Source organism: Pleuronectes platessa, chromosome 20, assembly GCF_947347685.1.
Source record: "Pleuronectes platessa chromosome 20, fPlePla1.1, whole genome shotgun sequence".
Classification (NCBI taxonomy): domain Eukaryota; kingdom Metazoa; phylum Chordata; class Actinopteri; order Pleuronectiformes; family Pleuronectidae; genus Pleuronectes; species Pleuronectes platessa.
The window spans coordinates 16,602,376-16,629,356 of NC_070645.1; the positions used below are offsets into that span (position 1 = coordinate 16,602,376).

Here is a 26,981-nt window from a genome sequence, read left to right on the forward strand (position 1 = left end):
ATTATGATCTTCATTATGATCTGCTCGACGCAAAAAGAAATTCACTTTACATTTAACTAATAATTTTGAAGACATCTCGTACACAAATGTCTCTTTTCTATGATCTGAGCCTGGAACGGTTTTCACTGCATGTGTGAAAGTGTGTAGCGGGGGGGGGGGGGGCTGTAGAGGTGAAAGACGTCACTGCTTTTTTTCCCTTCTGAGTGGGCCTTTATAGCCTAATGTTGGGAGATTCAATGCAAAGTCCACTCGGCTTTTTCTTTCCACATTTACTCTGAAGATGCGGCTGTTGCACGCAGGGAGCAAGAAATGAAAGCATCCTGTTGGCTGCCTGCAGGAGGAGGAACGAAGAAGAGGAAGAAGAAGAAGAAAAGGATCTGCTCCCTCTCTCCTCTCATCGTGCATATGCTTTATGGCTTCACATAAGCCAACATCACAGGGCGGAAGTGAGAGAGATGGGAGGAATGCTCGCATCTACCAGCACAGCCGATCGGAAACCACTCACACACAGTGATTCATGCACATCAGAGACATACATCAAAAGTATATTACTGCTGCCGCCAAAGGGCTGCACACACACAAACACACACACACACATACAGACACACAAAGCCAGGACCTCCACAGCTTTAGAACATCTCGCTCTGCTCATTTAACAGCAATAAACAGTGTCGACTAAATCTGTTTGTGGGCTGATGAGCAGGGAGCACTCAATGCTTCCTCACACACAGTATGGACTCTTTTGTGAATTCAAACCACTCACACACACTCACTGAATCCATATGCTTTCTTATGTAAGAGAGAAGAATGTAAATGGCAAATTTGTTCCGGAAGCTGAATAGCATCCCTGAGATTAAACAGCTCTATACATTGTGAATAAAGATCAACGACGTGTCTCTTCTTCTTCGTCGCACTTTCCAGAAATGAAGCTTGAAAATATCCGGGAATCGAACGCTGCCATCCTGCACATGTGGAGCCAGAGTCTGACTAAGAGCTATCAGGGGGATGGAGCTGCAGTCGAGAGGTCCAGCAGATGCACATGCTTGACCAGTCAGATCAACCCGTTTTATTATAGCATCAAATAACAGATTAAAACCAAACTCACCAGACACAGGAACACTTCAGTGGGATAAGAACGACAGAGCGTGAAAGAAGGAGTCCTAGGTTTCATTATTTGATGTGGACATTGTGTATAGTTTGGTTTTGTGATGTATACTCTGCCATGTGGTGTTCAAGATGATTTGGCTTCAAATTTGGGGTGCCATCATGTATTCGATCTTTATATGCAGTCTATGGCTAAGACATAAAGGCTATGAAAACTTACACCAGAAAGCCTAATAGACAGATAATAGATATGTATATGAACAGAATAAACAACTAGCACAAAGATAACGATCAGAGGGATAGTTTAAGGGTGATCCAACATCAGCAGTCAATGAACTGTTCTGAGGAATCCAGAGTCAGATATTTAATAAATGTAGATTTCAGCTCTTTAGTAATTCTGCTCTGTACAGGAACACAGGCCGGCTCCATGGAGTGAGGTGGTGTCGGGTGTGGGGCTGAGGGGGGGAGACACAGTCGGCCTCTCCCCATGACTGGCTGAAATCACTTCAGCTATGATCTGCTTGAGGACAAGTGCGGACATGCAGCAGTGAGACAAGAGGGAGAACCGTGTGCACTCGAGAGGGAAACCAGATCACTCAGGAGAAGTCCACGACTGACTATTTTATAATTGTCAAATAATACAACTTCCCCGACACTGAACAAATCACCTGTTTCTGTAATTGTAAGCCAAGTGCCTTTAAAAAGCATATCATCTATAATGAGAGAAATTGAATGATGTCCTCGCTGTGCCACGATCATGTTCGGACAAAATGCTGAACAGGCCAAATGAGCCAGAGGAAGTAATAATACAAACAACTGCACAAACAGCATTAGGCTGTGGAAGGAGATCGATAAAGCTCTGTTCAGTATAAAGCCAAGACACAGCAGCACCTGGCCGAGCACGCTGACTAACACGAACCCTTGCAAAATGTGTAAATACTAACATGTAGTTGTGTTTGTGGACTGCGTCAGAGGACTGCTGGTTTGGATTTGTGCCCATTGTTAACTTGTTATTGTGTTAAAACAACTAAAGATCAAATCAGTCCAACACGATGCCAGGGAAACAAATATACTGGGAGTGAATAAAAAGCTGAGAAACAAGGTTAAGTGGGTCAATGACAGCTTTGCACGGTAGTAAGGTAAATACTCACTGCATGGTTAATTAACATGGTTAACTGGTTGGATTGTCACTACACTGCAGACCCCAATGTTACAGCAATGACTCAGCTATACAAAATGCACAGTGTGTGTGCGTGTGTGTGTGTGTGTGTGAGATTGTGTGTGTCCATTTGCTGCCGGAAATATATGAAATCGTCTGACTGTCAGCAGGAGACATCAATAAAGCTCATATCGACAGTAACTCAACCTCCAGTCAGCGTCTCACTGGGGAGAGAGTGGGAGAGTGGGCTGCATCAGCTGGTTCTCGCCACTCGACAATGTCCCAATCAGATAATATACAAAAGGTGCATGATTGTAATCATACGTTTAATTCTCATGACTGTTTTTCCCTTTTCAGTGAACAGACAGACAAAATGAGACTGTCTGAGCAGCTCTGTCTGAAAAGGTGCTTGAGACGACTCCTGGAAAACTGATGAATAATTAAAATGACCGACCATTATGCTTCCTCTGCTCTCATGTTATCAGCCCGGCTACAGCGTCTACAGATGGTCCAACTAGAAAAGACATTTGCTCGAGACACCATGTGGAAACTTTTCACTTTACTGGTTCAGTCGATCCCAGTGGGTGGAAATCAGACAGTTTAATACAAATTTAAATACAATATGAGGCTATTTTTTAAACCACAATTAAAAATGTGTCTATTCCTGTTATTTAAGCATTAATAAAAGTTAAATGTAACGCAAAATAAAGGTCACAGCCAGATTATAACCAAGTAGTGATAAGTTACCTCAGAAATAACCATTTGCTAACCTGGAAGCTGACATTTGCTCTGTATTTCACAATATCCGATCAATGTTGGATTTTCTGAGGAAGGTCATGCCTACCAAACGTGCATGCCTCTGCATGTGTGTTGTGCAGAATGAGCCACATTCTCATTTCATGCCTGTTTGACAAACCGAGGCCGTGAGAAGAAAGAGAAAAAGCTCCTGCATGCGACTTCCTGAAGCCATAAAATACTCGACAGAAGATTTCACTTTTTTGTCACAAGAGGCATTTCCTCTCACTTTGGCAATCGTAGTAAGTCCTGCTGCAGATATTTCCATTCAACACGGATCAAAGAAAGGATTCAGTTCGCTTCAGAATAAACTGGGTTTAAAAGTCGCCAGGACTGATCTCACATCTGTTCACGCCACAGCAGAAAGAGAATGAGACACAGCAGAGCAAGTCGTACCACGTCTCCCAGTCCTACGTCTGTGGGAGAAGTCGGGGATGTGTCATGTTGTTTCCAGACCAGAGTTACAGGGCAACGCTGGTTCAAGCTATGAGAGCAGACATGTAGTGTAGATGTAAGGAAGACTAAATTTAAAAAAAGAAACATTTTGGGGGCCATATTAGAGAGTAAAAACTGACTCTTCATCACAGGCCGAACTCGCGTCTCACACAATTCACACGAACAGGAACCTCGGAGACAAGTCACACGAAGACGTTGCATCAGAGCACAACTACTTTGCACTTTCCTAACAAGGCATCAAATCTGTCTTTCTGGACGTTTCACTTCTACTTTGAGGACGTCATCAGAAACACAGGCAGAGAGGAAATAACACACACTTCCGTTCGCTGCTTGTATGGTTGTGTAGACAAGTGATGCAAACACAAAACAACTAAGTAACTCCAGTCAGATAGTTGTCTGAGCTAATGACAGCTTTGTAAGTGGACCACATGAAGACTCTTGTAAAGATACTGGGACCCAGTATTTGAATAGCACTAATTACATTTACTCTATTACTGCACTGGAGGAGAATGTTGGGGTACCAGCCTGAACATATTTCCATTTTAAGCAACTTTAACGAAGTCTCACATGGAAATATCGCACTGTCTACTCCTTTACGTGTATTTGACAGCTACAGTCACTAGTTATCAATCAGAAAATTAATTAGCTGAATGGATAGACAAATAATAAATAATTCCTGTGTTATACACACAAGTAAACTAAATTTATTTGGGGGGTTTTGGGCTATTACATGTGTTTGTATAGTTATTACAAACTCAAAGCAATAACTACCACTGAATTTGATTGCATTTTAAAAAGGCACTACTCTAATTGCAGTAGTTCATTTACTTTTATATGTTGTTTTTTTATGGGGAGGGGGGTTGTGTGGTCTGGTTCTTTTTCTTGTTATGTGCGGAGGCAGATTCCACACACCCCGAGTTGAGTGGCAGTAAAAGTCCTGACTCCTGAACTGACTCTTGTATCGAGTCCCGCGCCGGGTAGCGACTTGTCAGCGGGTTCATTTCGTCTAAAGCAGCTTTAAAGACGCCTCCCGTCCAGCGCCTGGAAGCGAGCAGCCGTAATCCAGACCATACGGTGCGGTCTGGATAATCTGAGCCCACTTTACGTCGCGGGACGCCGGACACCAGCTGATAAACGTGGCCTGCGGCCGGTACACAGGGTCCGAGGGGGCATGTCACAGTCAAATGCCTCCGGCCAAATAAAGGAGAATCGTTAGCCGGCGGTGTCGCCTTGAGAAACCTTCCGCTGGGGCAAAAAAGAGGAAGTTAACTGTTCCAAATCGAGGACGTGAGCGAAAACACCCGAAATACATTTCTAATTAAATCCGAATTCAATTAAAACAGAAACTCAGTTTGGTTTCGACACACGCTTTTTTTTGAGTCACCATTCATTTCTTCCCCCAGCGAGGAACAGAAGTGAGGGACTCAGGAGAAGATCCGTTGAATGGCAACCGGTGGACAGCGGAGGAGGAGGAGGCGGAATGAGGTGCTGGGTTTAATGGTTTCCCTTACCTGGATGCTGGTCCGGTGGAATGGGGGGGGGGGTTGACGGAGCTGGAAGCCGCCTCGCTCGGAGCCAGCAGCGGTGCGAGCCGAGCGGAGAAGAGAAGCGATCTGCGGCCGCTGCTTCCGGGTTTGCTGTGGAGCGTCAATGCCGGAGGGGGGCGCTCGGTTTGAGTCACCTCAGCGGGGCGGGAGGAGAGCGGAAGAGAGACCCGCCCGTGCGCCGCAGACCCGCTGAGGTGTTCCAACCAACCGTGACTCGAACCGGATCACTCCCGCTCTGACCCGCTCCACCGATGTGTCACCGCTGCTTCCATTAGGGCCGGTAGAACCCGGTGTACTGACTGTGGCGGAGCGATACGGACACAAATTAAAACTGTTTATCGCCAGTAAATTTATAATAAATATTATAATAATAATACATATAATAATTATGGCATGAGTCATATTATTCTAACATACACACACAATCTGATCCCAGGTAGCCCCATGTAATCTTAGCATATTGTTGTTGTAGTGTGTACTTGTCCTATTCATGTCAATATTATTATAGACTTTCTTTTGTGTCTTTTATCTTGTGCACCTGACTCAAAGCCAAGTTCCCCCCCCAGGATAATAAACAGCTGAGTGAAAGAATGAATGAAACATGTATTGTTGTGAATGAACACATTTGGTCACAGCCTGTCCTTGAATTAACCCAAACTTTGTGATTTCTGCTGATGTAACATATATATCAGAAAAGACTATGGAATGTATTTTCTGATATAGATGTTATATATAGATGATATAGGAGTGTGATGCACCATTATTGATGACACAACAGTTTCTTGCTTAACACAGTCAAACAGCTGTTCCTGTCAAATTAAAAACATGTGAATCTCCCGTCTGATCATTTCCTCTTTGTCTCCTTGTGGTTAATCACAGTTTGTTTGATGCACAGAGAGAAGCTGCTTATTAAACCTGTTTGAAATGGTTCCACCTGCAGAACCCACAGCACCTGGCTGTAATTTGAGCTCATTAGATGATCCACGGAGACTTTAAAAGACAAACTGACTCTAAGTGCTCGCTGCACAATGATTAAAGCTCGAGCTGGAATATTTGCACGATTCCTTACTTTGCACTATTGTACACAACTGAAAGAAACAGCATTTCTGACAAGTATTTAAAGCTTTGCAGCATTTTATTCTCCTTCTTTCCAAACTGTTCAACAGCGTCACTCCTCAGCAGACTGGACTGACACCAATTAAGCTTAATGATGCAGCACACCTGACTTCCGAGTGGATCCTGGAGCTTATATAGTCCGTGCAAAGAGCCTGTGCCTTCCTCTCTGATAGCAGCCACAGAACAAGTCCACACAGTTGTTGCATCTCAGGGGAAAAATTGTTTGTTTGCTCAGCAAGTTGACTTTCAGCCATGGTGAAAGAGAAGTCTCACGTCAACATGGTGGTCATTGGCCATGTCGACGGTGGCAAGTCCACCACCACCGGACACCTGGTCTACAAATGTGGAGGCATCGACCAGAGGAAGCTGGAGAAGTTTGAGAAGGCGTCTGCACAGGTGAAGAACAAAAGGCCTGAAAATGCCCTAATGTTTTAAATGTTGGAAAATAACTCGTCTAATGTTGTGTTTTTACAGATGGGGAAGAGTTCCTTCAAGTTTGCCTGGGTGCTGGACAAGCTGAAGGCTGAGAGGGAGCGTGGAATCACCATAGATATTTCACTGCTGAAATTCAACACACAAAAATACACCATGACAGTAATTGACGCTCCGGGCCATCGAGACTTCATCAAGAACATGATAACTGGAACATCACAGGTAGAAATCGCTGAATTCTGAATTTACTGTCCGCATATATGTATTTTGACTCTTGAATGATGTACCACTGCTGTGATTTCAGGCTGATGTTGCCCTCCTGGTGGTCTCTGCAGCTAAAGGGGAGTTTGAGGCCGGTGTATCGAGAAGTGGTCAGACCAGAGAGCACGCCCTGCTGGCTTACACCCTGGGTGTCAAACAAATGATTGTCTGTGTGAACAAAATGGATCTGACCGAGCCGCCCTACTGCCATAAGCGCTTTGACGAGGTGACGCGAGGCGTGAGCGGCTTCCTCAAGAAGATCGGGTACGACCCCCTGACCGTGCCCTTTGTTCCCATCTCTGGCTGGACTGGGGAGAACATGATCACCGCCACCCAGAAGGTAGAAGACATATTTAGCTTGAAGTCAATAATGTGACTATAGGAAGATGTTAAATGGATGTGTGTGTGCAGATGCCCTGGTTCCAAGGCTGGAAGGTCCGACGGAGGGAAGGGAACTTCAATGGGAGAACTCTCCTTGAAGTTCTGGACTCCATTCAGCCTCCTGTGCGCACCATCAACAAGCCGCTTCGACTGCCTCTGCAGGACGTCTACAAAATTGGAGGTCAGGAAATCTAAATGAAGACCTCCTTATTTTACAGGCATCAGACATCGATCATCTTAATTCCTTTTATTCAGTCAGGTGAGTATTTTGAAGGGAACTTGTTGAATGCTCTGTGCTCCTTCCTCCAGGAGTTGGGACGGTACCGGTGGGCAAGATTGAAACGGGCATCCTCAAACCCGGCATGACCCTGATGTTCTCCCCCGCCAAACTCACCGCCGAGGTCAAGTCCATTGAGATGCACCACCAGGGGATGGAGACGGCCCTGCCAGGACACAATGTTGGCTTCAACATTAAGAATGTGGCCGTCAAGAACCTGCGGCGTGGGGACGTGGCCGGCAACGCCCAGCAGGACCCTCCGTCAGACGTCAGCAGCTTCGAGGCCCAGGTCTGTCCGACGCAGCTCAAGAAGTTTAACCATTAACACGTCTGCTTGTCCTGATGGTTCCTTCTGTCTGCAGTTGATCATCCTGAACCATCCAGGGAAGGTGAAGGCCGGATACTCTCCGGTGCTGGACTGCCACACCACCCACGTGACCTGTCGCTTTGCCGAGCTGAAGGAGAAGCTCGACCGGCGCACGGGCAAGAAGCTGGAGGATTCACCCCAGTCCCTGGTGTCTGGAGACGCTGCCACAGTCAGACTGGTTCCCATCAAGCCCATGTGTGTGGAGAGCTTCTTCACATACCCTCCCTTAGGTACAGAATCTTCTTGAGTCGTTATGTGAAGGGAATCTCCCTCGTGTCGTCTTCTGAGGTGTAACGTGTTTGTCGTGCTCCACAGGTCGCTTTGCAGCCAGAGACCTGAAGCAGACAGTCGCTGTCGGCGTCATCAAGTCAGTGGTGAAGGACCATGGGTCTAAACCACACAAAGCCCAAGTGGTTAAATAAGTTAATTTCTGTTTACCAGTAGTTTGGTATCACTGCTTTATGTACAGTTATTTTTATTCACACTGAATTTGTGTGTTTTGACACAAAGTATTTATTTTGTGTTTTGAAGTGTGTAGTATTCCTGTGTTGATATCAATCTCAAAGATACTGTTGAGTTGTATTTTGTTTAAAATGTGAAATCAGAAATGAGACGAGATAATAAAAGTATTATTTGAAGTTCACGTTTTCGACTTTTGACTCATCTGCTCTTAAACTGGTGTCGGATAGAAAAACTGAAACTAGAGTAAAGTGTTTCAATATCTTGTGTTATATAACTACCAGAACAATGTAAATGCACTGCAGTCCTGCATGCAGGTACTCGGTATTCCTAAAAAAGGAATGGTCCCTTGACTGATTCAGTCTAGCATTATTGGATTACTAAACCTGATGCACCAACAGCACTTTAAAGTTTGTCTAACTCTACAGAAGTTGAGTCAAGTGTTTTCCTCAAATGTCGGATTCCCTGAAACAAGGTGTTGAAATAAATGAGTCATGAGAGGCAAACTTTCTACTACACAACATTTACACTTCTCGTTCTCTTCAACTATATTCTCCCTAAATTATTGGGTCTCAACCTCTGTGTGAAGCTCCTTAACATTGCACAAAATGAATTTTGAAATGTATAAAACCTGTGGAAAAGACATTGGTTTTGTGTGTCAGTTCATTCCAAACCCTTTATTTAATAGGGAACTTACTGATACATAACAGTAAAAGATTTCCCTCAAATGGAAGTGTTACAATCTATAACTTAGATTTGTCTACTTTACAGAAATGAGAGCTAATTATCAGTCAATGTAAATTACAATTTCCCTTGTTTCTCCATCTTGAACAGTTGCTCAAATAAGCTGCTTAGAAAAATGCACTTTTCCCTCTAATGCTGGAGTTTTGAAATTCCACAGGGAGACACAAACACCTTGAAATCACTCGGTACAATGAAAACTAAAGGAGCAGGCTGAGGGTTGAAGTACAGCACTTTTAATGATTTGATGGGTTTGTTCCTTAACATGGGAAGAACTGCAAGTCAGTGAGGACCGGGTGAAAATACATCGGCTCTCCAGCCTCTTACAAAGTCCACTCTTCATCTAAAAGACATCTCTGGTTCACAGGCAAACCTGGAAATGTACTGAATCCAGTATCGTGGAATGATATTACATGACTCAAAACAAAAAAAATATATAATAAAAATTCAAGCTCATGAGGTTTTACAAGACACTGAACTGTGAACACAGGTTGGTGTGAAACGTCTAGCCTGTCAGAAAATCAAGTTATTGCTAAAGATGTCGAGTTTCCTGTACTTGTTATTAATAGTGGCTTTTAAACGACAGGATACTGGTTGTGGAGTCCTGCTTAATTAATAGTGGCTCTTCAAACCCTGAGGTGAGCGTCTCAGAACGCAGCACTCCACTCAATTCCAGTCATTGTTACACCATGCACAGAGAAGGTCAAAGCACTGCGGAGACGGGAGTAGAGTTCACACACGAGGAGCATACACACAGTGAACAGTGTAACAAGGAGTAAATTAGTGACCTACAGTGAACCACAGGCTTCGATATTCCACCACACAGTAGCAGCAGGTTTCTATACTGTAAAACAACTGTAATACGTGTACACACACACAAAGCAAGCAAGAACGAGGAGTACATTTAATGAAAGATCAGTGGGAGACTCCGGCACCTTCAGTCTATTCTGGTGGGCAAACGGGGGATGCAAGACACGAATAGTGACGCGACCTATTTCACAATCCTTTTTCTCATTTGTCCTTTTTTCCAGAAATATATGCCGATAGTTACTTAGAGGGCCAGTAAAATGAATACAGATAAAACTCAACCTCTACCGCCCTGATGCTTAGTCTGACAGGCAGAGAGCAATGGTACATGTTTTGTACAATAAAACATGTATATACACTCACACACAAATATATATATTTACATACATATATACACAGTAACAGCATAAACATAGACTTTTAGGTAAGTGCTAGGGTTCTGAGAGTGGCTTCATCACAGCCGTGCTATAGGGTTAAGATAATACTGGTAGAGGAAGAATACACACATTCTTTGTACAGCATGGATGAGGAATCCATGGTTAGATCATCCTTCTTGGGTTATTTCTTCTTCTTCGTTGTTTTTTTTTTTGTTTCTTTAGACACTCGTCATGTGACAAGAGGTGTAATGATCGCTATTTACAGGTGCTCCCGATTCAGGGGGAGGTGTAGTGCAAGTCTCTCTGGCTGTCAGTCACTCAGGATGTGCACAAAAGACATGGGGAACACCCCCTTTCTTTCCGGATCTCCTTCAATGTGCCCGATCTGGAAGTAAAGAGCTTGAATTAGTATGTGAGGTAAAGATTATGATCTGGCAGTAAGTGTGTTTATGATCCTGTTCAGATCTGGTATGAAGATCTCTCTCACAAGTGGAGAGCTTAAAGTTTGTCTGTCCACACGTGACATTAAAATGTCTCCTGTGACAACTTGTGATCGGATCCCCACTCACCCAGTTAACCAGAGTTTACAGATGTGTCCAACAATGTGTGTGTGTGTATATGAAGAAAAACTATAATGTTGATATTGTGGCAGTGGTTACCAACAAATCAATGTGTGATACCTGAGCATCAGACCCGAACAAAGCCCTGATCCGACCCCAAGTGGGCACAGGAGAAGAGTTTAGGACTCATTTTAATACTGGGAGTGAACAGACAAACTTCACACTGTCCACTTGCAGAACAGATGTTAATACCAGGTCTGTGGAGCCTCTGTGTCTTCAAGGTGGTTCAGAAACCGTCTGAGAACCAAAAGAGTGGAGGTACGGAGTAAATAGTGGAGCAGGACTCACCCACCACTCCGGGTCCTCCTCGCCTGTAACTATGATCACCTCTCCTTCCATAAAGGTCAGCTCGTCGTCGTTGTCAGCCTGACAGTCGTAGATCGTCTTCACCCGCCGGGATTTGCTCTTCCCCTGGACATATTGTTCAACATGATTTTACATTGTAAAGCCGCTGTGACCACAAGTACTCATTTTAAAAACAGACATGGCGACACAGAGAGACGTAGAGAGCATCTAAATCCAAGGTGGAAAATCTCAAGGATGAGAAATCCCCTTGAAAGTCAAACAAATACCTGTAAAATCTAAATGAAGTGGCTGTTCACCGAGTTCATCTTTAAGTGGGACTAAAACTTGCTGCCTGAGGGGATAGAACTTCTTGACACCACACTGACAGCAGCAGGAGAAAATACCACCAGTACATCAGTAGTTTTTAAAACAAACTTTTCGAGGACGGATAAAATGTGGAGCAGGGAGGGACTTGTTCCTCAGGAGGAGTATTGCCTGAATCCAGCAGAGGACATTAAAACAAACCTTGGTGCCTTGAACAGAATGTTAAAAAGCTGATAGCCAGTGTCAGAGCGTTTTATTTTATCACACTGGATGTTTTATATTTATAGATTAATAAAACTGAGACAGAAGAAAGCTGATATTGTTCTCAAAATCCCAAAGGGAAGAAAAATAGAGTAAGAAGTATAAAGTAGACAAGCTTAAAGTAAAACTGAAGTTAATCAGCTCTACATATGATAAAGAATAGTTAACGAGCTTTAGAGGTGAGCGTGTTTGTACCGTGTTTATCTTCCTTGGTAGCGGCACAGGCGTCTCCGCGGTTCCTACCGGCGTCCCATTGGTGTCTTCAGCAGTTTGGTGGGAGGGGGTCGGGATATTTGCTTGATTAGGCGAGGGCGAGTCTCCAGGTGGAGGTGGAGCCTGCGGCTGAGGTTGAGCCTGCGGCTGAGTTTGGGTTTGCGGCGGAGGCGGAGGTTGAGTTTGAGGCCTTTGCAACGTCTCTGGAGGTGGCCTGGGAGCGGCCTCAGCCACCCCCGGTTTGGGGGGGATGTCGGCGAGGTGAGGCTTGGGAGGGAGGTCTTTGAGCTGGGGTTTGGGCGGGAGGTCTCCCAGCTGAGGTTTAGGAGGCAGGTCAGAGAGCTGCGGCTTCGGAGGAAGTTCTCCGGGTTTCGGAGGGAGATCAGACGACTGCGGTTTGGGGGGCAGGTCTCCCAGCTGAGGCCTCTCCGCTGGAGGAGCCTTCTGAGGGGTGTCAGTTGCCGGCGGGGACTTCTGGAAGACCTCTGGAGGAAGGCTGGATTTATCCATAGACGGGTGTATGGTGTCAATCTTCCGCAATGCCACTGCAGAGAGGAGCAGATCACCACTCAATCACTTCTTCATTTTAAAAGCTTCTATTAAAACCACATGAAGAAAGGAGACTTTACCTTTTTGAGGTAGTTTGGGAAGAACCCTTGGACCAAGTGTGGACTTTGTGTTGCTTGCAGTAGAGCTGGGGAGAGATTTCCAGATTAAACTAAATCAAATTCTAAGAGGCTGCTTGCACCATGTCAGCTGGAGTGTATTTTATCATAGTGAGTGATGTAAGAGACGCCTGAAACCACAGATTTCCCCGTGGCTGTCGTGTTTCAGTACCTTTGCTGTTGAGGAATGCCTTCAAACTTGTTAGACACAGGAGACATCTTGCTGACAGGAGGCGGGGTGGAGTCACTTCCTACAATATCAACATTAACGACGACAAAGCCATTACTCAACACCCCAGCAGAGCGCTCACCACGAGATTATATTGATATAAATGTGCAAATAAATAAAACATGCTGTGATGGTTAAAAAACAAAAACAATGAGGGAGGCGTCATCTGGCTGAGCTTTCCATGAGCCCGTGTTGTTTGGAAACTAACGTTGTGCAAAATAAAGTTTAATTAGTGGTGGGGTGTTACGGTGCGTGTGACACAGAATCCACAAACACCACACCACAGAGGACAAACATTAACAAGAGGAATTACAGCTAAAACAATATCCCCATTTTACAGATATGGGATAAATGGATGTTTGATTTCACTCCCTCTTTCTCCAAGTCTTTGGAAAGGGGACCTCTTTGTTCAGGGGGGTCTGAATTTCAAAATGATTAACGTAGCTCTGTGTCTTTCAGAAATGCGAGAAGCAAGAAGAGTAAGAACTTGGTATAATATTGGAAAAAAAATAAGAAAATTAATATATGAATAAAAAAATGCGTCGATAGGGTGAACCAGTCATCCATTATTTAGTTTTTATCCACATTTCATTTAGATCCTTTATTCTATATTATATATAAACTGCAAATAAAAAAGGGACCGATGGTTTGTGCTGTTCAGGGTGAAATTAAACTTAACCACTAAGAATCTAAACATCAGTAAATGTTTAGGCATTAAAATGTCATCTTTAAAAAGGTTTATTCTTTGACAAAATAACCCTTAAGAATGAGGCTGGTGATATTCCACAGTATTGTCAACAAATCATATCAACAACCAACAGTAAATTAAGTGTACTAACAAATACTGTGTCTCCAAATCCTGATTTCTGTGTATATTAAAACTGTGAGCCAGACTCTGGATGTCAGGTTCCTTCATTATAAGGAACAGGGACACTGTAGTTTACACGCACAAGCCTGGTTGCATTAATATTCATGAGGATATTCATGAGGACGCCCGATGCGTATAAATCTGAAACTGAAAATTGTCTCCTACAAATGCACTATTAACTCCCGTTAGAGTAAAGTTAGAAACATTACTACACATGACAGTGACGAGCTGTAGAGACAATATACTGTGGGAGCCGCTTTTAAAGATTGACCTCTTCATTGTGAAAATGTGACAAACATAATTTTTCTGGGTTTTGTTGACAATATTTAAATAAAAGGATAACACCAGCCTTATCATTTGACTCAATAATCACTTAAGGGCTTTTTCTGGAGCTTTCAATAGCATGTTAAAGTCACCACCAGTGCAGGGAGTGGACTCGGGAGGTTGTTGTTTTGTCAACAGGTTGTGCATCGGTTGATAAAATAGGTGAAAGCTCTGGAAAAAAGCTGCCAAGTGGACCTAGAGTTTAGATTATTTGATCAACACTTCTATACATTTGTTTATTTCAGTGCAGATCTACTGAAAACCTCCAGCATCTCTGGAGAATCATGATATTCTGGCTTCTGGCTGGAACCAGGCCAACTTTACTGTTAACGTGTGCTTGCGTCTCACCCCCAGTCAAGCCCCCTTTACTGTGTGGACTGTGAGAGAGCGGGCTGGGTGGGTCAGACAGGGTGCGTTTGTGTCCAGGAGGTGGGGGCGGAGGCCTCTTCTTGGACAGGGTGGAGCTGCCTCCTGGAGTGAGTGTAGAGGGAGGGCCGGATGGGGGAGGAGCTGGAGGAGCGATACATAAAACACATGAGGTGATGAGGCCGACCCCCCCAAAAAAAAATCATTCTGTTAACCCCCAAATCCCAGAGAAGGCAGAAGAGAGGAGAGGAGGATGAAACATGGAAAGGAGAGGAGGAGCGGAAAATATGGAAAAAAGTTCTGCTCGCTGTCACGGATAAGTTTATCAAGACGGAACGAGGACACAGGAAAAACCACAAATATACAACTCAAATGTAAAATTACGAAACAAGACACTAAGTGTGTTTATGGCGTGTCCATCAGGTTGGTGTGTTTATGAATATGCCTGTTTGTCTTTACTGGGAAACCAGAGTACTTACTGGTCACTATTATAGACAAAATAGAGCGTGCGAGCAGCTAACAGAGAGCTCAGCCAGAGAGGAATCACTGCGGTAAAGGTCTACAGCTCAAGGACGGTGGGACGTGCACGTAGACGATAAAAAAAAATCATGTAGACAAGAAATGTTTAACTTGAAGCTCAAGTTGCCGACGTGGTCCCAAAAAACCCACCACCACCCTTTAAACCTGAGCTGCACAGGGAGAAACAACTGAGGGGTAACTGTATATGGGCCACACAGCCGAGTAAGGAGGAGAACGTAAAAACAGGATATTCACTGATGTATGGTCGGGTGCCAGCCAGAGTGGCGTAGTGCGAATGAGAGCCGAGGAATGCCAAGTGTGGAGCTGAAAGAATAGAGAAACAAAAAAAGAGAGAAAAGAAAAGAGAGCGAGATGAGGAGCGTGGGAGAGAATCTGCAGCATGTCAGTCTTAAGAAGGAGCTGCTCCCACACATTATAAAATAACAAGATGAAGTCTTATCAGTGGCAAGCAAAGAGAAAAAAGAGGAGCAGCGGGTGCAGAGCCGCCCCCCCTGGGGCGAGCTCTTCAGCACCCGCTGAGAAAGAGAGAGAGAGAGAGAGAGAGAAGGGCAATAACAATCAGGAGCATCTGCAGAGTTAGCATGTTTCTCTATACACTGTGCAGGTATGTCATATTTTTGCTTAAATACAAAGTAGAAACTACACTTGTTTCCAGTACTATTTTAATCATCTGTCAAATAAAACCGTTTACTCCTGTGTCTATTCAAAACGATCTGAATAGCTCTGTGTCCCCTCCAGGAAACAGAGATGCTCCAGGAACTAAACTTCTGGGAACTGAATTTAGATTCTGGTTCCTGTGGTCGACAGGAAGGTGAAGCTCACGAGTTACTGAAGGGCTTCCTGAAAAAAGGAGGAAGCAACTGACACGTCTGTCAAACTTGACCTTTCTCCACATACATGCGAGGTGTGCGTGTGACTGTGATGTGAGTGAGATCAGTAACATTTGTTGTGTGGGAGTTAGATAGATTTAGATTTAGCAAACCCATTGATTAGTCTTCATTCTTTGAGTGTAGTGTTGTAAAAAAGATAAATATATTTAACTAAGAGCATAAATGTAGCCGCTACGTCGTTAATGTCTTTTGTTCACTTGTGTGTTAAATGGAAGATCGATGGTTTAAACATCAACCACAACACATTTCTAGAGCGTGAAAGAAGGAGAAACTAATTCAAACTTGTTCATTAGCACTGAAAGCAGAAGCAGTTTCTCTCCTTCTTTGTTTAAAGAAAAACAAGATTGATGGACTGAATGAGTCGTTAGGATGGACTTCAGTCCCCCCCCCCCCCCCCCCCCCCCCACACACACAGAAGGAGGAGTGTTATTTTTAATTCTGATAGTGCAGAGACAGCACACCCCCACTACACTGTGTGTGTGTGTATAATGTGTTTGGACTAATGATTAAGTGTGTATCCAGCTTCCCTTTCACACGCCTGTCCCCCCGCTGCCACCCTGGCCTCTCCAGCAGCCATGTTTTCCTGAAGGTTTACTGTGTAAGCAATCTTAATGACACCTGCTTCCCGCCCCCTGGTCTGTTTGTTGGCAAATTGCATACCACTGCAGGGTGTGTGTATCTGTCGGTGTGTGGGTGTGTGGGTGTGTGTGTGTGTGTGTGTGTGTGTGGACTAATGATCAGCGCAAAACTTTACAGAAAAGTGATTACGAAGCGTCCGTCTGCAGCTAATTCTGTCCTGGATACAATCAATACACCTAATAAAGTAAATTTTACAAGCACAGACAACCTTTGGACCATTTGCATCACATTTAGCTAAAGAGATAACAGAACATAATCTCTTGAATTTAGTGCGCCTGCGTATAAACCAGAAATTAAACTGAATGTTGTCTGAAACTGGAGGCTGGTGCAAAGGCGCTCGGAGCAGGCAGGTCTGACCTTTGCCCTGGTTCCTGGGGGGCAGCGGCGGCCCGTCGGCCACGGGGGAGGAGGTGAGGTCGGTGGACGCGCTGTACATCTGGTTGGTGAAGGCGCTGTAGGACAGACGCTGCTGCTTGTCCCTCTGGCTGATGAAGCCCGGCAGGGAGAGCTTGTCGTGGGGTGAGAGGCTGGAGGAGTGGCAGAAGCTCTGGGGCCTCGGAGAGCGGTCCTTCTTGATGGGACTGGGCTGGAGGGGGGGGGGGGGGGGGGGGGGGGGGGCACGGGACAAATGAGACTTTAGATTGATTTTTAGGGACGGATGATTAACTTATTAACTTATTGACAATCATTCATGACATGCGGCGGACTACAAGTCCTTCAGACAGCTAGCCTCTGTACAGAATGAGTGTGCACATTGGATCCAATGCACTTTGAATGTGAGGTAATAGCAACTGGGGGATTAGCTCAGATGGTAGAGCGCTCGCTTAGCATGCGAGAAGTAGCGGGATCGATGCCCGCATCCTCCAATGATTTTTTTTAATTTTTTCACGATTACATTTTTTTGGTGTCTGCAGCAGTAAAATGAAAATAAATAATCTCTACTTGCTAAACTGACAGTGTCACTTGATGCTGATGATTTAAATTGGTACAAATATATCTTCACGTCAATCTCAGCACCCTTGGGAAATCAATCCTTGGATTCTCTTACATGTGTGTGGTGTGGTGAGCTGTTCATTAACCCAATGAGAACCAGTTTGGTAAATTATTCTAACAAATGTTTCCCTGGATGCTTTCACATCTTTTTATCTGCATATCACAAAATCAATGCATACAAGTGTCTATTAATTTGACTTTTTTCATCCCTTATTCTAATTCTCTGCACACAAAGACACACAAAGACACGAGAGAAGCTTTTGTTCTCTGATTCTCTGGAGATGACATCAAGTCTTGTTTCTATTCTATTTCATGTTCGCAGGGAACGTCTCCACATATCACACGAATTTGGAAGATTAGTCACAAAGACGACAAAATATATCAAATCCAATCACTGAGCTCTGGAGGATAATTCCCTCAGGCATGATTATTAGTAGCATTCAATAACATGATGTGTTCGAACCTTATCGTCCAGGTCGTCATCGCTCTCGTCCATCTCCTCCAGTCTCAGGCTCCATTCATACTCCACATGGATGTGAGGGTTGAATTTCCCCTCGGCAGCCTGCACAAGCTAACACACACACACACACACACACACACACACATCCATCAGTTAAGCTCAGGCAATGTACACTTGCGACAATCTAGGATTGCAAATGTGATTATTTTCTTTACAAGTTTATTTTTCCGAGCAATTTTTCTTATTAAATTGTAGGATATAGTGGAAAACACTCAGTGTCCAAGCTGAAATATTCCAATGTGCCATTTTGTGTGTCTAATAACCAAATATATTCAGATAAATTAAGAATTTACTGTATGAAAAAAAGAATTTGATGAATTATTTGCCTGAAAAAGACTTAGAATGATGCATTATTTAAAAAGACTCAGCTCTACAAAAACTCAAACACTATAAATAGGTCAAGAAAAGCAAACAATAAAAAATACAATAAGGAACATTAACACTGTAAATTGGGGTCAAACATGAGAGCTAGGAGAACAATGAAACCACAGATATGTTAGTATTCTTCTCTACATGAGAGCAATTGTCCAATATACAGAGGAACCACAAAGAAACATCACATTTAAAGCTGCTTTTTTGTCTACGTGCTCATATTAGCGTTAATAACAAGCACACATCAACAATTACTTCCACTCTGCTGACAGTGTTGCCTGCGGCTGGAGACAGACCTTTGACTGCCATCTAGTGTTCTGAATTATCTGGTCAACACGTGTCCAGTCAAGGCTCCGCAGCTTTTTGTTTAAATCATCTTATTTCATCTGTATTGCGTGATTTTCCTATACATTGATAAATCTTTATAGACCATTAAAAAATCCACAGTGGAGTCCAGACGCTGCGGCCGAGCAGACGTTTACTTACTGCCTCCTCGCACTGAGTGTTCCTCAGTCGCCTGGCAACATCCAGGGCCGTCTCTCCGTTCTGATTGGCTGAGGGGAGCGGAGCGAGAATCAACAGTTAGGCTCTGAAACGTGTGCACGAGCGACATTAACGAGAGCATGAACCTCGCCGTGTGACTCACTGATGTCGGGAGCCGGCTTGCCCCGCAGGAGCAGCTTGAGGCACTCGGGCTTCTCGTACATGCAGCAGTAATGCAGGGCGGTGTTCCCCCATTCCGTCTGCTTATCCACGTTACCACTGAGAGAACACACACACACACACACACACACACACACACACGTTCATAAATACACACACGAGTAGTCAGGACACGGAGCCGCAGGGTGTTTTCCACAGCCCGGCAGCTGCAGGTTAATGTGGTATTACCCAGGATTTAGTGAGAGAAAATGGTTGAAAACAAACAAAGATCTGTCTTTTACATTAAAAGTCTGAAGGGAAAAAACTTAATACAGCAAAACTAAAGCAGAGCAGGCATTAGCTGTGTTAGCTGTGCAGAATCTTCAATGCCACAGTCGGTAAATAATCCATTTGTGATCTTCCGCAGCTCCCTGAGTAATATTTTAAATAATGAGGCCCAAGCATGACACTGTATGAGCACAGCTATTAATTAATGAGAGGGTCCCGCTTCCTCTGCATACAGACTGTGTGCGGTAGGAGCAGTGGTGGGTAAACAATTGAAAAGAGGAATAAATTAAGGCAGAGAACGAGTGCTTGACCCATTTCTGTTTGCCTTGTGGGAATCTGAGCTGAGCTGTGCAGCGCTAAGCTTTCCTCTGCACCTCGGCTGCTTTATCACAGACCAGAGCGCCGAACAGGAAAGACTCACAGCCGACAGACAGATCACATTTAATACTGTGTTTTCCCACCAAAGACCTTGTTGACTGCATAATTTAGCCGTAAACCACTGATGTGTTCAAAGACATCCTGACAGCTGTTTGAACCCGCATGAAAAGCCGAAGTCAGGCCAGGCTCTTGTGCAACATCATGACGACTTTTCTCACCGCAAGTGACTGTTAAAGATTTACCTGTTCTGCACGAGGAAGTCCACCAGGTGCAGTGAGGTCTGGTCAGCGGTCCTAACAGAGTAGTGCAGTGCTGTCTCTCCGGCTTCCTGCAGGGGGCCATCAAACACAGCAAAGACACGGTGAGACAATCTTGGGCAGCATCCATTCTGTATTCTCTCCCTCTGTGTCTCTTTCAGCATTTAAACGAGCTGAAGTAAACAAAATGGCTCCTAAAAAATCATATTTAAGCCGACGAGAAACTAAGATTTTGTCTATTTTGGGGGATGTTCTCACAGATTGCACCTGAATTGATTTGTAAAAAACGTAAAAAGCAATTTCTTTAGATTCAACGTTAAAGCTGGAGATATAGGATTAAATTAAAGGGACGGTTACATGTATTGTATATTTGGTGGCATCGATAGGTTTGAGAATGGGCCGTGTTCTGTCATGCATTCCTGTAACGCTATCTGTGTCGAGGTTTAAGGGGAGAGTGGGATGTCTCTGTGCAGACTGCAGCCATTCAGATGCTCTGACAGCAGCAGTTCAGATATCGGTGAGTCAGACTCGAGAGCAGCAGCAGCTCCCTCTCTCACCAAATGATGTCCTCTTTCACTCTGTTGCAGCAAAGCTCATTTAATTTTTCATTAGGGAAAAAAACAGGTCTGTGTTATAAAACCTCGACCTATTTATGTCAGATCAGGTCTCACCACCATGTTGTTGGTGGTGACAATGAGAGAGAGAGAAAACAGGCTAAAGCACAGAATAAAAAAGCTGACTGGTGAATCGAGCCACTGCAGATGTCGTCATTTCAGTAAATAGGGACTCAACAGAGATTCAGGCTCAGAATGTGGTGGAGGTTGTTGGATGTCCCCACCTGCTGGCGAAGTTATCCAGATGACTCACGATTTTCCAGATGTTACGCCCGTTTCTACCCACCAAATAATTCACCGACTGGTCAAGATGTGTCAGCGCTGGATGACGGGAATAAATCTCACATGAGGAGGAACCGCTGCAGCAACATGTGCAGAGCTGCGGGGAGGCCATATTCCAGGCCTTCTAGTTTAGTATGAGATCACTGAGCGTGATAGAAATATGCTGTCGCCCTGCATGTGGAGGTCTCGGCAGGAGGTTGGCAAAGATTACAGACAGCTTGCTAACCGAGAACATAAATTTCCCCGGGTTTTTATCATGACTAAAAGACTAGTTCACTTAAATTAGACCCAAAAAAATGAAAAAATATTAAGGCTCCTCAAAGTGCGGCAGATATATGCGTCCTTCCGTCACTGAAAAAAACAAAGGCTCGAACTGGTGGATCCTTCACTGGCCAACCTATCCCAGGATTCATTGCACCTGGTCACAAACCATTATTCAAAGCGGTAATGGCACCGGGAAGCGAACAAATGCCTGATGCTTGAGTAATAAGCTATGGTACACATGTAAAAAAAAAACAAGAGCCATTAAACCTTTCTCAAATCCTCTGTAGACCAGAGCGTTTCCTTTTGGTTTCCAAGCTTTTATGCAACTGGCAAATGTAAATATTATAACACATCTCCTCTACATCTGTCAAAGAAACTCTGACACTTCCATTAACTCACACCAGGCAGATGAGCCGATGATCTACTTCCACATTAGTCGTGTCCAAAACAGAGAGTGATGACAATTGCTGCAGCGTGACAAACCACATGACGTTCAAGTATCGCTAAAGATTATCATTCCACATCAAATCATATTATTTCCTTGTGGCTGGCCTTGGAGCAAATAATTGAAGTCCCACAGCTCGGGGGGGAGACTCACCTGCCCCGCCTCTGGCAGCGGCTCCATAAGCTCCACCCCCTCTGCGTAAACCTGGACGAGGGCCAGCAGGTCCCTGGACTGAACCGCCTCAAACAGGTCGATCATCTTAGCTGATGCGGACGTGCACGTCTTCCTCGCGTACCTGTGGTCCTGGTACTTAGCGTTGATGAACTCCTTCCTAACAGTCCTGTGGAAATATGTAATAATTGTTATCAAAGTTTGTTTTGAGAGAAAAAGGAATTTGTAGCAGTGTTGGGGTTTGAAACCCTGAGAGGACTTACATGTCACTAGAGGGAGTGGGCTTTGGTGAAGGGGTAGTGAGGTTTCCCTCCATGATCTCATTGAAACTACTGTTCCCTACATTCTTGGCCAGCTGGGGGAGAAAGAGGGAAAAATCGGTCATGTTAGAAAGTAGAGCAGCACCAGAGCCAGATGAGGACGGAGTGAGACGCCCTTCTGCTGCAGGAACCACATTCTGTGCTATCCCCAGTTTCCATGACTCCTCCGCTGATTCTAATGTTTCACAGGAGATGGAAATAGAAGAGGGCCTGGACTTCTGCCTCTAACAAAGACTACTCACTCACACGTTAGAGAGCGATTCTCTGACTCACCAAGAGTTCGGAGGTCCCCAGCTTGTCGAGCTCCATGGACTGGATGCGGGAGATGTGGACCCCCATCTCTCGGTGGATGCCAGAGCACTCGATGCAGGTGAGGATCCCCAGGTTGGTGGAAAGCCACTTTGGGTCTAGAGACACAGACCAAACAGAAATAAACACGTCAGCTTCCTGCAGCGTGTAGTTTCCACTGTAGTCGGTGGGATTGTGAGAGGAGCGGGTGCAGGTCCAGGAAAACTTTTTCAATTTGGATACGTGTCTCACACCAGGTGCCACTAACAGCTCTGAGCTCCAGATACAGTGAGATACGATAGCTTGAATACCCTGAATCTATTTATACTGCAGTCAAGGAACATGGTCAAATAAAGATTACAAAAAAATATATATATATACCGAATGAAAAAGCTAAAGTTTTTCCAGCAATAAAAAGCATCCGTCATGCTCCTCAGTGAAAATAGATTTCATGGCCATGTTGAATCGTGGCCCTGGAAAGCTGCTGTGAGAGGAGGAATTGGTTTCTCTGTGTCTCTATTGATTCATTCTGTGTGATTGTTGAACTCAGAAGAAAAACCCTCGACAGAAGCTATTACTTTTGAGCCGTAAGGAACTGACATCAAAACCACAGACAATGTTGATCAATGGATGAAACAAATTCTATATGAAACTTCTCTAAAGCTACACTACACTTTCCACATTTGAAAAATACAGGGCACATCCTGTACAGATACACAAATCCAACCCCAGAAATTAATTTTGATAAACACAAAGGATCTTTAAGTGGATGTAGCATTTTATATTCCCTGCATTTTAATCCTGTGTCATTGATTGAGGCTAGCACACGGGCTAACAGCTCGAGGCTGCATTCCTGGCAGCAAACAACAACACTGATTAAAATAAACAACAGTTCAATCCCAGTCTGATCTTCATCGGGTCAAATATTTGATATTTGAGGTCATGTAATCTTGTGTCAGCTGATGAAACGTGTGTGTTTCGACCACATGAACCTTGAAAATGACGTGGATGCTTCACACAAGCTTATTTATTGACCGCCTGGAGTGATTTTATTGACATTTCAAAAATAGATATTTCAGACAACTGAAGGACGGGCGCTAACAGTGACCTCAGTCGCATCATACACAAGGAGGCAGATAACGTCTGTTGTGTAACCAAAGCAAAGCCGCTAGACGCAGCAGCAGCAGCTGTATCGACCGCCATCACAGCCTCGGTGCTCTGATGCAATCTGGGAGATTTAAACCGGAGATAAACACAAAGCTCGGCCGTGTTGGTTGTGAGCTCCGTGATGCTGCAAGGTGAATGATGTCGTTCTGTCTCCCTCTGACGAGTGAATACCAAGCAGCAGAGGACGGTGGGAACGTCAGGTGGCACTTTGAAATCCAGTGAGTCACACCGAGCAGAGCGCACACAGGCCCCACACGCATACAATGAACAGATGCAAGCTGCTGGCAGGTCGCAGAGTGCACGTTGAGCATGATGACTGGATGCACGGTGACCTCTATAGCTGCTTAATGCTAAAGCTGCAAAGCCGGGTGTTATAGACGGAGATCCTGAGAGAATATCAAATAAGATGGAGTCGTCCTCTTTCCACTCGAAGCAGAGGGAACAAAGAGCCGGCGACCTTTGTGATTCATTACGATGACCTTTGCCATCTCCTGTGATTTGATGAGGTAAAAAAATGGAAAGCAAACAACCTTGATCCACATCTGGTGGAGATGTTACTGACACCATGTATACACAGTGACAAGAGAACAGACGTGACAAAGCGTGTGTGATTTATGTAAGAACATGATGTAATGATGTTGCTTCTCAAAGCGTAAATGTTATTTTTTTCCCCTCAGAGCATAAAATCCCCCTGTCGGTCCGAGCTGCTGTGTGTGTTTGTGTTGACGTAGGGGAATGAGAGTGAGCGTGTGTGTTTGTGTGTCTGTATGGTGTGTGTGTGTGTGTGTGTGAGCTAAGTGTCAGAGGGCCTGAATGTCTACCCTCTTAAGTGCTGAGTCTTTGCTTCGAACTGTGGGGGAGGACCGAGATCGGATTGTGTCCTGAATGCTAACAACACTAGTGCACGTACATGCACGCTCTTGTTTATTAAAGGCTGCTGGTGAAGGCGCACTGCAGCTGGTTCCAGTGCCGTCTCCCCAGTGGCTGTGACATTGCAAAGAAATCCAGATTGCTGCGGGGGATCAAATAAAACTCACAGTTGAATGTGAAAACGCTGAGGTGACTGTGTTTGTCCTTTTCCCCGTAACAAGGCGATGACTAAGCACCAAACAGGAGGAGGGTGTGTGTATGTAGATATATTTGAAACCTGTCTGGACACACACACACACACACAGACACACACAGCAGAAGTACACACCTGCAGCTCCGCAGTCACAGCAGATTTCGTTGCCTGGCATGCGCAGCACGTCCTCTATGATGGCTTTAGTGAGATCCTCCAATCCGTCCTCGCCTCCGCTGCTCTGCCCACCGCGGAACGCCATGTTCAACGCCTCCTCCTTGCTGTTGGTCAGCACCGAGATCCAACTGCAGGAGGAAACACACCATGAAGGGAGAGGAAGCTGGAACGAGGGAATATCTGTCCTTGTTGCTTAAACCGACAAATTTAAAATGATTAAGATGATTATAAATAAATATTGCAAGTGAGGTATATTTCCATAAACCCAAAGACCCAATATATTCTTTATTAAACACAATCATGAATCAATCTTAAGCAGAACACTTCAGAGGCAATAAATAACTCTTTCTATAACTTAAAGTTTTTTATATTTCATGTTTGTTTAAAAGAGATAGGTTTATTAAAATCTCAATGCTAAATCAGTTTGATTCTTCCAAGGTGTTTTGTGCCTGAAAAGGTGCAACACACACGGATGTATTCACAGACACTGTTGTTCATTAACAATCACACAGGAAACACTGCAGCGGCCTTTCAAACATGGCCTCCTGCAGCTCACCACACGGCACATTCTGCTCCTACACTCTACCCACTGAACCGGCCCACGCTCACACCTACACACACACACAGCACACACACACACACAACACACAGAGTGGGCTTTATGAGCCTGACGTCAGCATTTCCTCTGTCCCTGTTTGTAAAGCCAGAGGCCAGACAGGGAGTGGGCACACAGACTGATGCGTTAGATTGTCTGTTTATCAGTAAGTGTGAAAAAACTAAGATATTTTAATCTGCAGATGCGTAGGTGTGTGCAGCTGCTGAGCCAAAGCACTTTTGTGTTTGCGTTACAATACGCTCCCAGCCTAATTGAAAGGGAGCATGATTGCCTAAAGCAGGAGCCCTATGGAGCACTAAATATTTGATGGAAAATTCCCATGAAGAGGCTGCGGCTGCTGCAGCTGGAGGTGCGTGACAGAGCGGGCGGCGAGGAGCAGAGGGCTGGATCCCAGAGGACATCATGTACATGGAGGAGTGTTCAAGCTGCACTGAACCAGGCAGCACAACCACAGGAAGGAGGAAAAACAAAGTTCCCGTCATCAGAGGAGAAACATGCGGAGGACTGAAGTGTCAGAAATCAAAGAGTGTTTCAAAGAGTCCAGACAGCTCAAGAAGATTCAGTGTGATTGAATTCAGTTTTCTTTCAATGATTCAGTGTGTGTTTGTCCCGAGAAGCAACTCGATTTAATTTAAGTGTTATTTCATCATTATGACTCTTGTGAATGTGTTGAATGAGGCTTTATGGTTCCATTAGCCTTGTCTTAAAGTTATATACTTACTTACAATAAAGCTGAAATATCTTCTTTTCTATGTTTTACATAAATGCAAACTCAATCATGTTGTTTGGTTTGACAAGAGAAGCAGCTGGAAGGCATTATCTTGAGCTTTAAGACATTTAAACTGGTATTTTTTTGTTTTTTGAAGACATAACCAGTAGATCAGCTGGAAATTTAAACAAATCTGGTCGCAGCCATAATTAACATTTAATTTAGAACCAAGTGCAAAATGTTAATCTTAGTTTTCAAACAGACTAATTTATTCAAATTATTCAAATTAATGCGGCAGAAAAAGAGCTATTGCCTTATTTATTTTTACCCACAATGCAGCTCGGCAGCTGAGAGTTCAGCTCAGGTTATGCTCATAGAAGCTAATGTAGCGTCGAGCTGCTGCTGTTGATCTGCAGCAGTCAGGAAAAAACTTAGAATGTGGTTCTGCTTGCATTTGTATGTATAATAAAACATTGGTTGAATGTTGAACTGTCCCAGTAACCTGTGTCTGTGTGTTCCTGTGTTTGTGTGAGTGCATGTGAAACAACAGGTTGAGGTTGACCACAAATTCAACCGCCGCCCTCTCAGCCTCTAACTCTCTGCTCGTCACAAAGTAAAAACACATCCTGGCTTCAAGGATGACAGCGCCACGACCCACTGTCTGCCAGCCAACCTCTGCGGTAGGTGACAGCTTTCTAAGTGAATAAATGATTTGGGTGGAAGGTCATAGGAAATGGAAAGTCTCTTTTGGCTTTGCAAGGAGTGCACAACTCAGACACCTCAGGAACTAAGAGGAAAAGCTCTTTTTGCTGTGGTCGACATATTTTTCTCTGAAGTACTCACATGACAAACTCTTGCTCATCCTCAGCTTGGAAATGATATGTCCGATTATCTGTGGAAAACAGAAACCAGGTT

At 44.4% G+C, this 26,981-nt stretch overlaps 3 protein-coding genes and 1 non-coding gene across 4 annotated transcripts in view; 2 read left to right on the forward strand and 2 right to left on the reverse strand.

Moving 5' to 3' along the window:
- Nucleotides 1–5,107, reverse strand: part of fam49bb (family with sequence similarity 49 member Bb) — a 30,201-nt gene extending 25,094 nt beyond the window's left edge. The window contains 1 exon segment of the mRNA XM_053412507.1: nt 5,026–5,107. The gene's annotated coding sequence lies outside the window, so the exon portion shown is untranslated.
- A 1,268-nt stretch (nt 5,108–6,375) lies between these two features.
- Nucleotides 6,376–8,501, forward strand: eef1a1l3 (eukaryotic translation elongation factor 1 alpha 1, like 3). Its single transcript, XM_053412284.1, has 7 exons — nt 6,376–6,573; nt 6,652–6,831; nt 6,914–7,210; nt 7,282–7,432; nt 7,561–7,817; nt 7,891–8,125; nt 8,211–8,501. Exons 1-7 carry the CDS (start codon nt 6,430–6,432, stop codon nt 8,315–8,317), a joined length of 1,371 nt encoding a protein of 456 aa, XP_053268259.1. The 5' UTR covers nt 6,376–6,429; the 3' UTR covers nt 8,318–8,501.
- An 808-nt stretch (nt 8,502–9,309) lies between these two features.
- Nucleotides 9,310–26,981, reverse strand: part of asap1b (ArfGAP with SH3 domain, ankyrin repeat and PH domain 1b) — a 48,006-nt gene continuing 30,334 nt past the window's right edge. The window contains exons 13-28 of the mRNA XM_053412283.1: nt 26,910–26,958; nt 24,703–24,869; nt 22,323–22,456; nt 21,993–22,084; nt 21,712–21,898; nt 19,939–20,024; nt 19,035–19,150; nt 18,875–18,942; nt 17,960–18,067; nt 16,861–17,089; nt 14,417–14,578; nt 12,820–12,898; nt 12,612–12,676; nt 11,965–12,527; nt 11,188–11,310; nt 9,310–10,664 (exon numbers count right to left, since the gene is read on the reverse strand). Coding sequence (XP_053268258.1) covers nt 10,590–10,664; nt 11,188–11,310; nt 11,965–12,527; nt 12,612–12,676; nt 12,820–12,898; nt 14,417–14,578; nt 16,861–17,089; nt 17,960–18,067; nt 18,875–18,942; nt 19,035–19,150; nt 19,939–20,024; nt 21,712–21,898; nt 21,993–22,084; nt 22,323–22,456; nt 24,703–24,869; nt 26,910–26,958 — 2,303 coding nt within the window. The 3' untranslated portion in view covers nt 9,310–10,589. The remainder of the gene's footprint in view (nt 10,665–11,187; nt 11,311–11,964; nt 12,528–12,611; nt 12,677–12,819; nt 12,899–14,416; nt 14,579–16,860; nt 17,090–17,959; nt 18,068–18,874; nt 18,943–19,034; nt 19,151–19,938; nt 20,025–21,711; nt 21,899–21,992; nt 22,085–22,322; nt 22,457–24,702; nt 24,870–26,909; nt 26,959–26,981) is intronic.
- Nucleotides 17,297–17,369, forward strand: trnaa-agc (transfer RNA alanine (anticodon AGC)). The gene has a single exon. It is a non-coding gene; the product is annotated as a tRNA-Ala (tRNA).

Excerpts from the sequence above, each read along its gene's own strand:
- eef1a1l3 (XM_053412284.1), top strand. The coding sequence starts at position 6,430 with ATGGTGAAAGAGAAGTCTCACGTCAACATGGTGGTCATTGGCCATGTC. Across the intron at positions 7,211-7,281 it reads TGATCACCGCCACCCAGAAG|ATGCCCTGGTTCCAAGGCTG; the intron begins GTAGAAGACATA and ends GTGTGTGTGCAG. Across the intron at positions 8,126-8,210 it reads CTTCACATACCCTCCCTTAG|GTCGCTTTGCAGCCAGAGAC; the intron begins GTACAGAATCTT and ends CGTGCTCCACAG.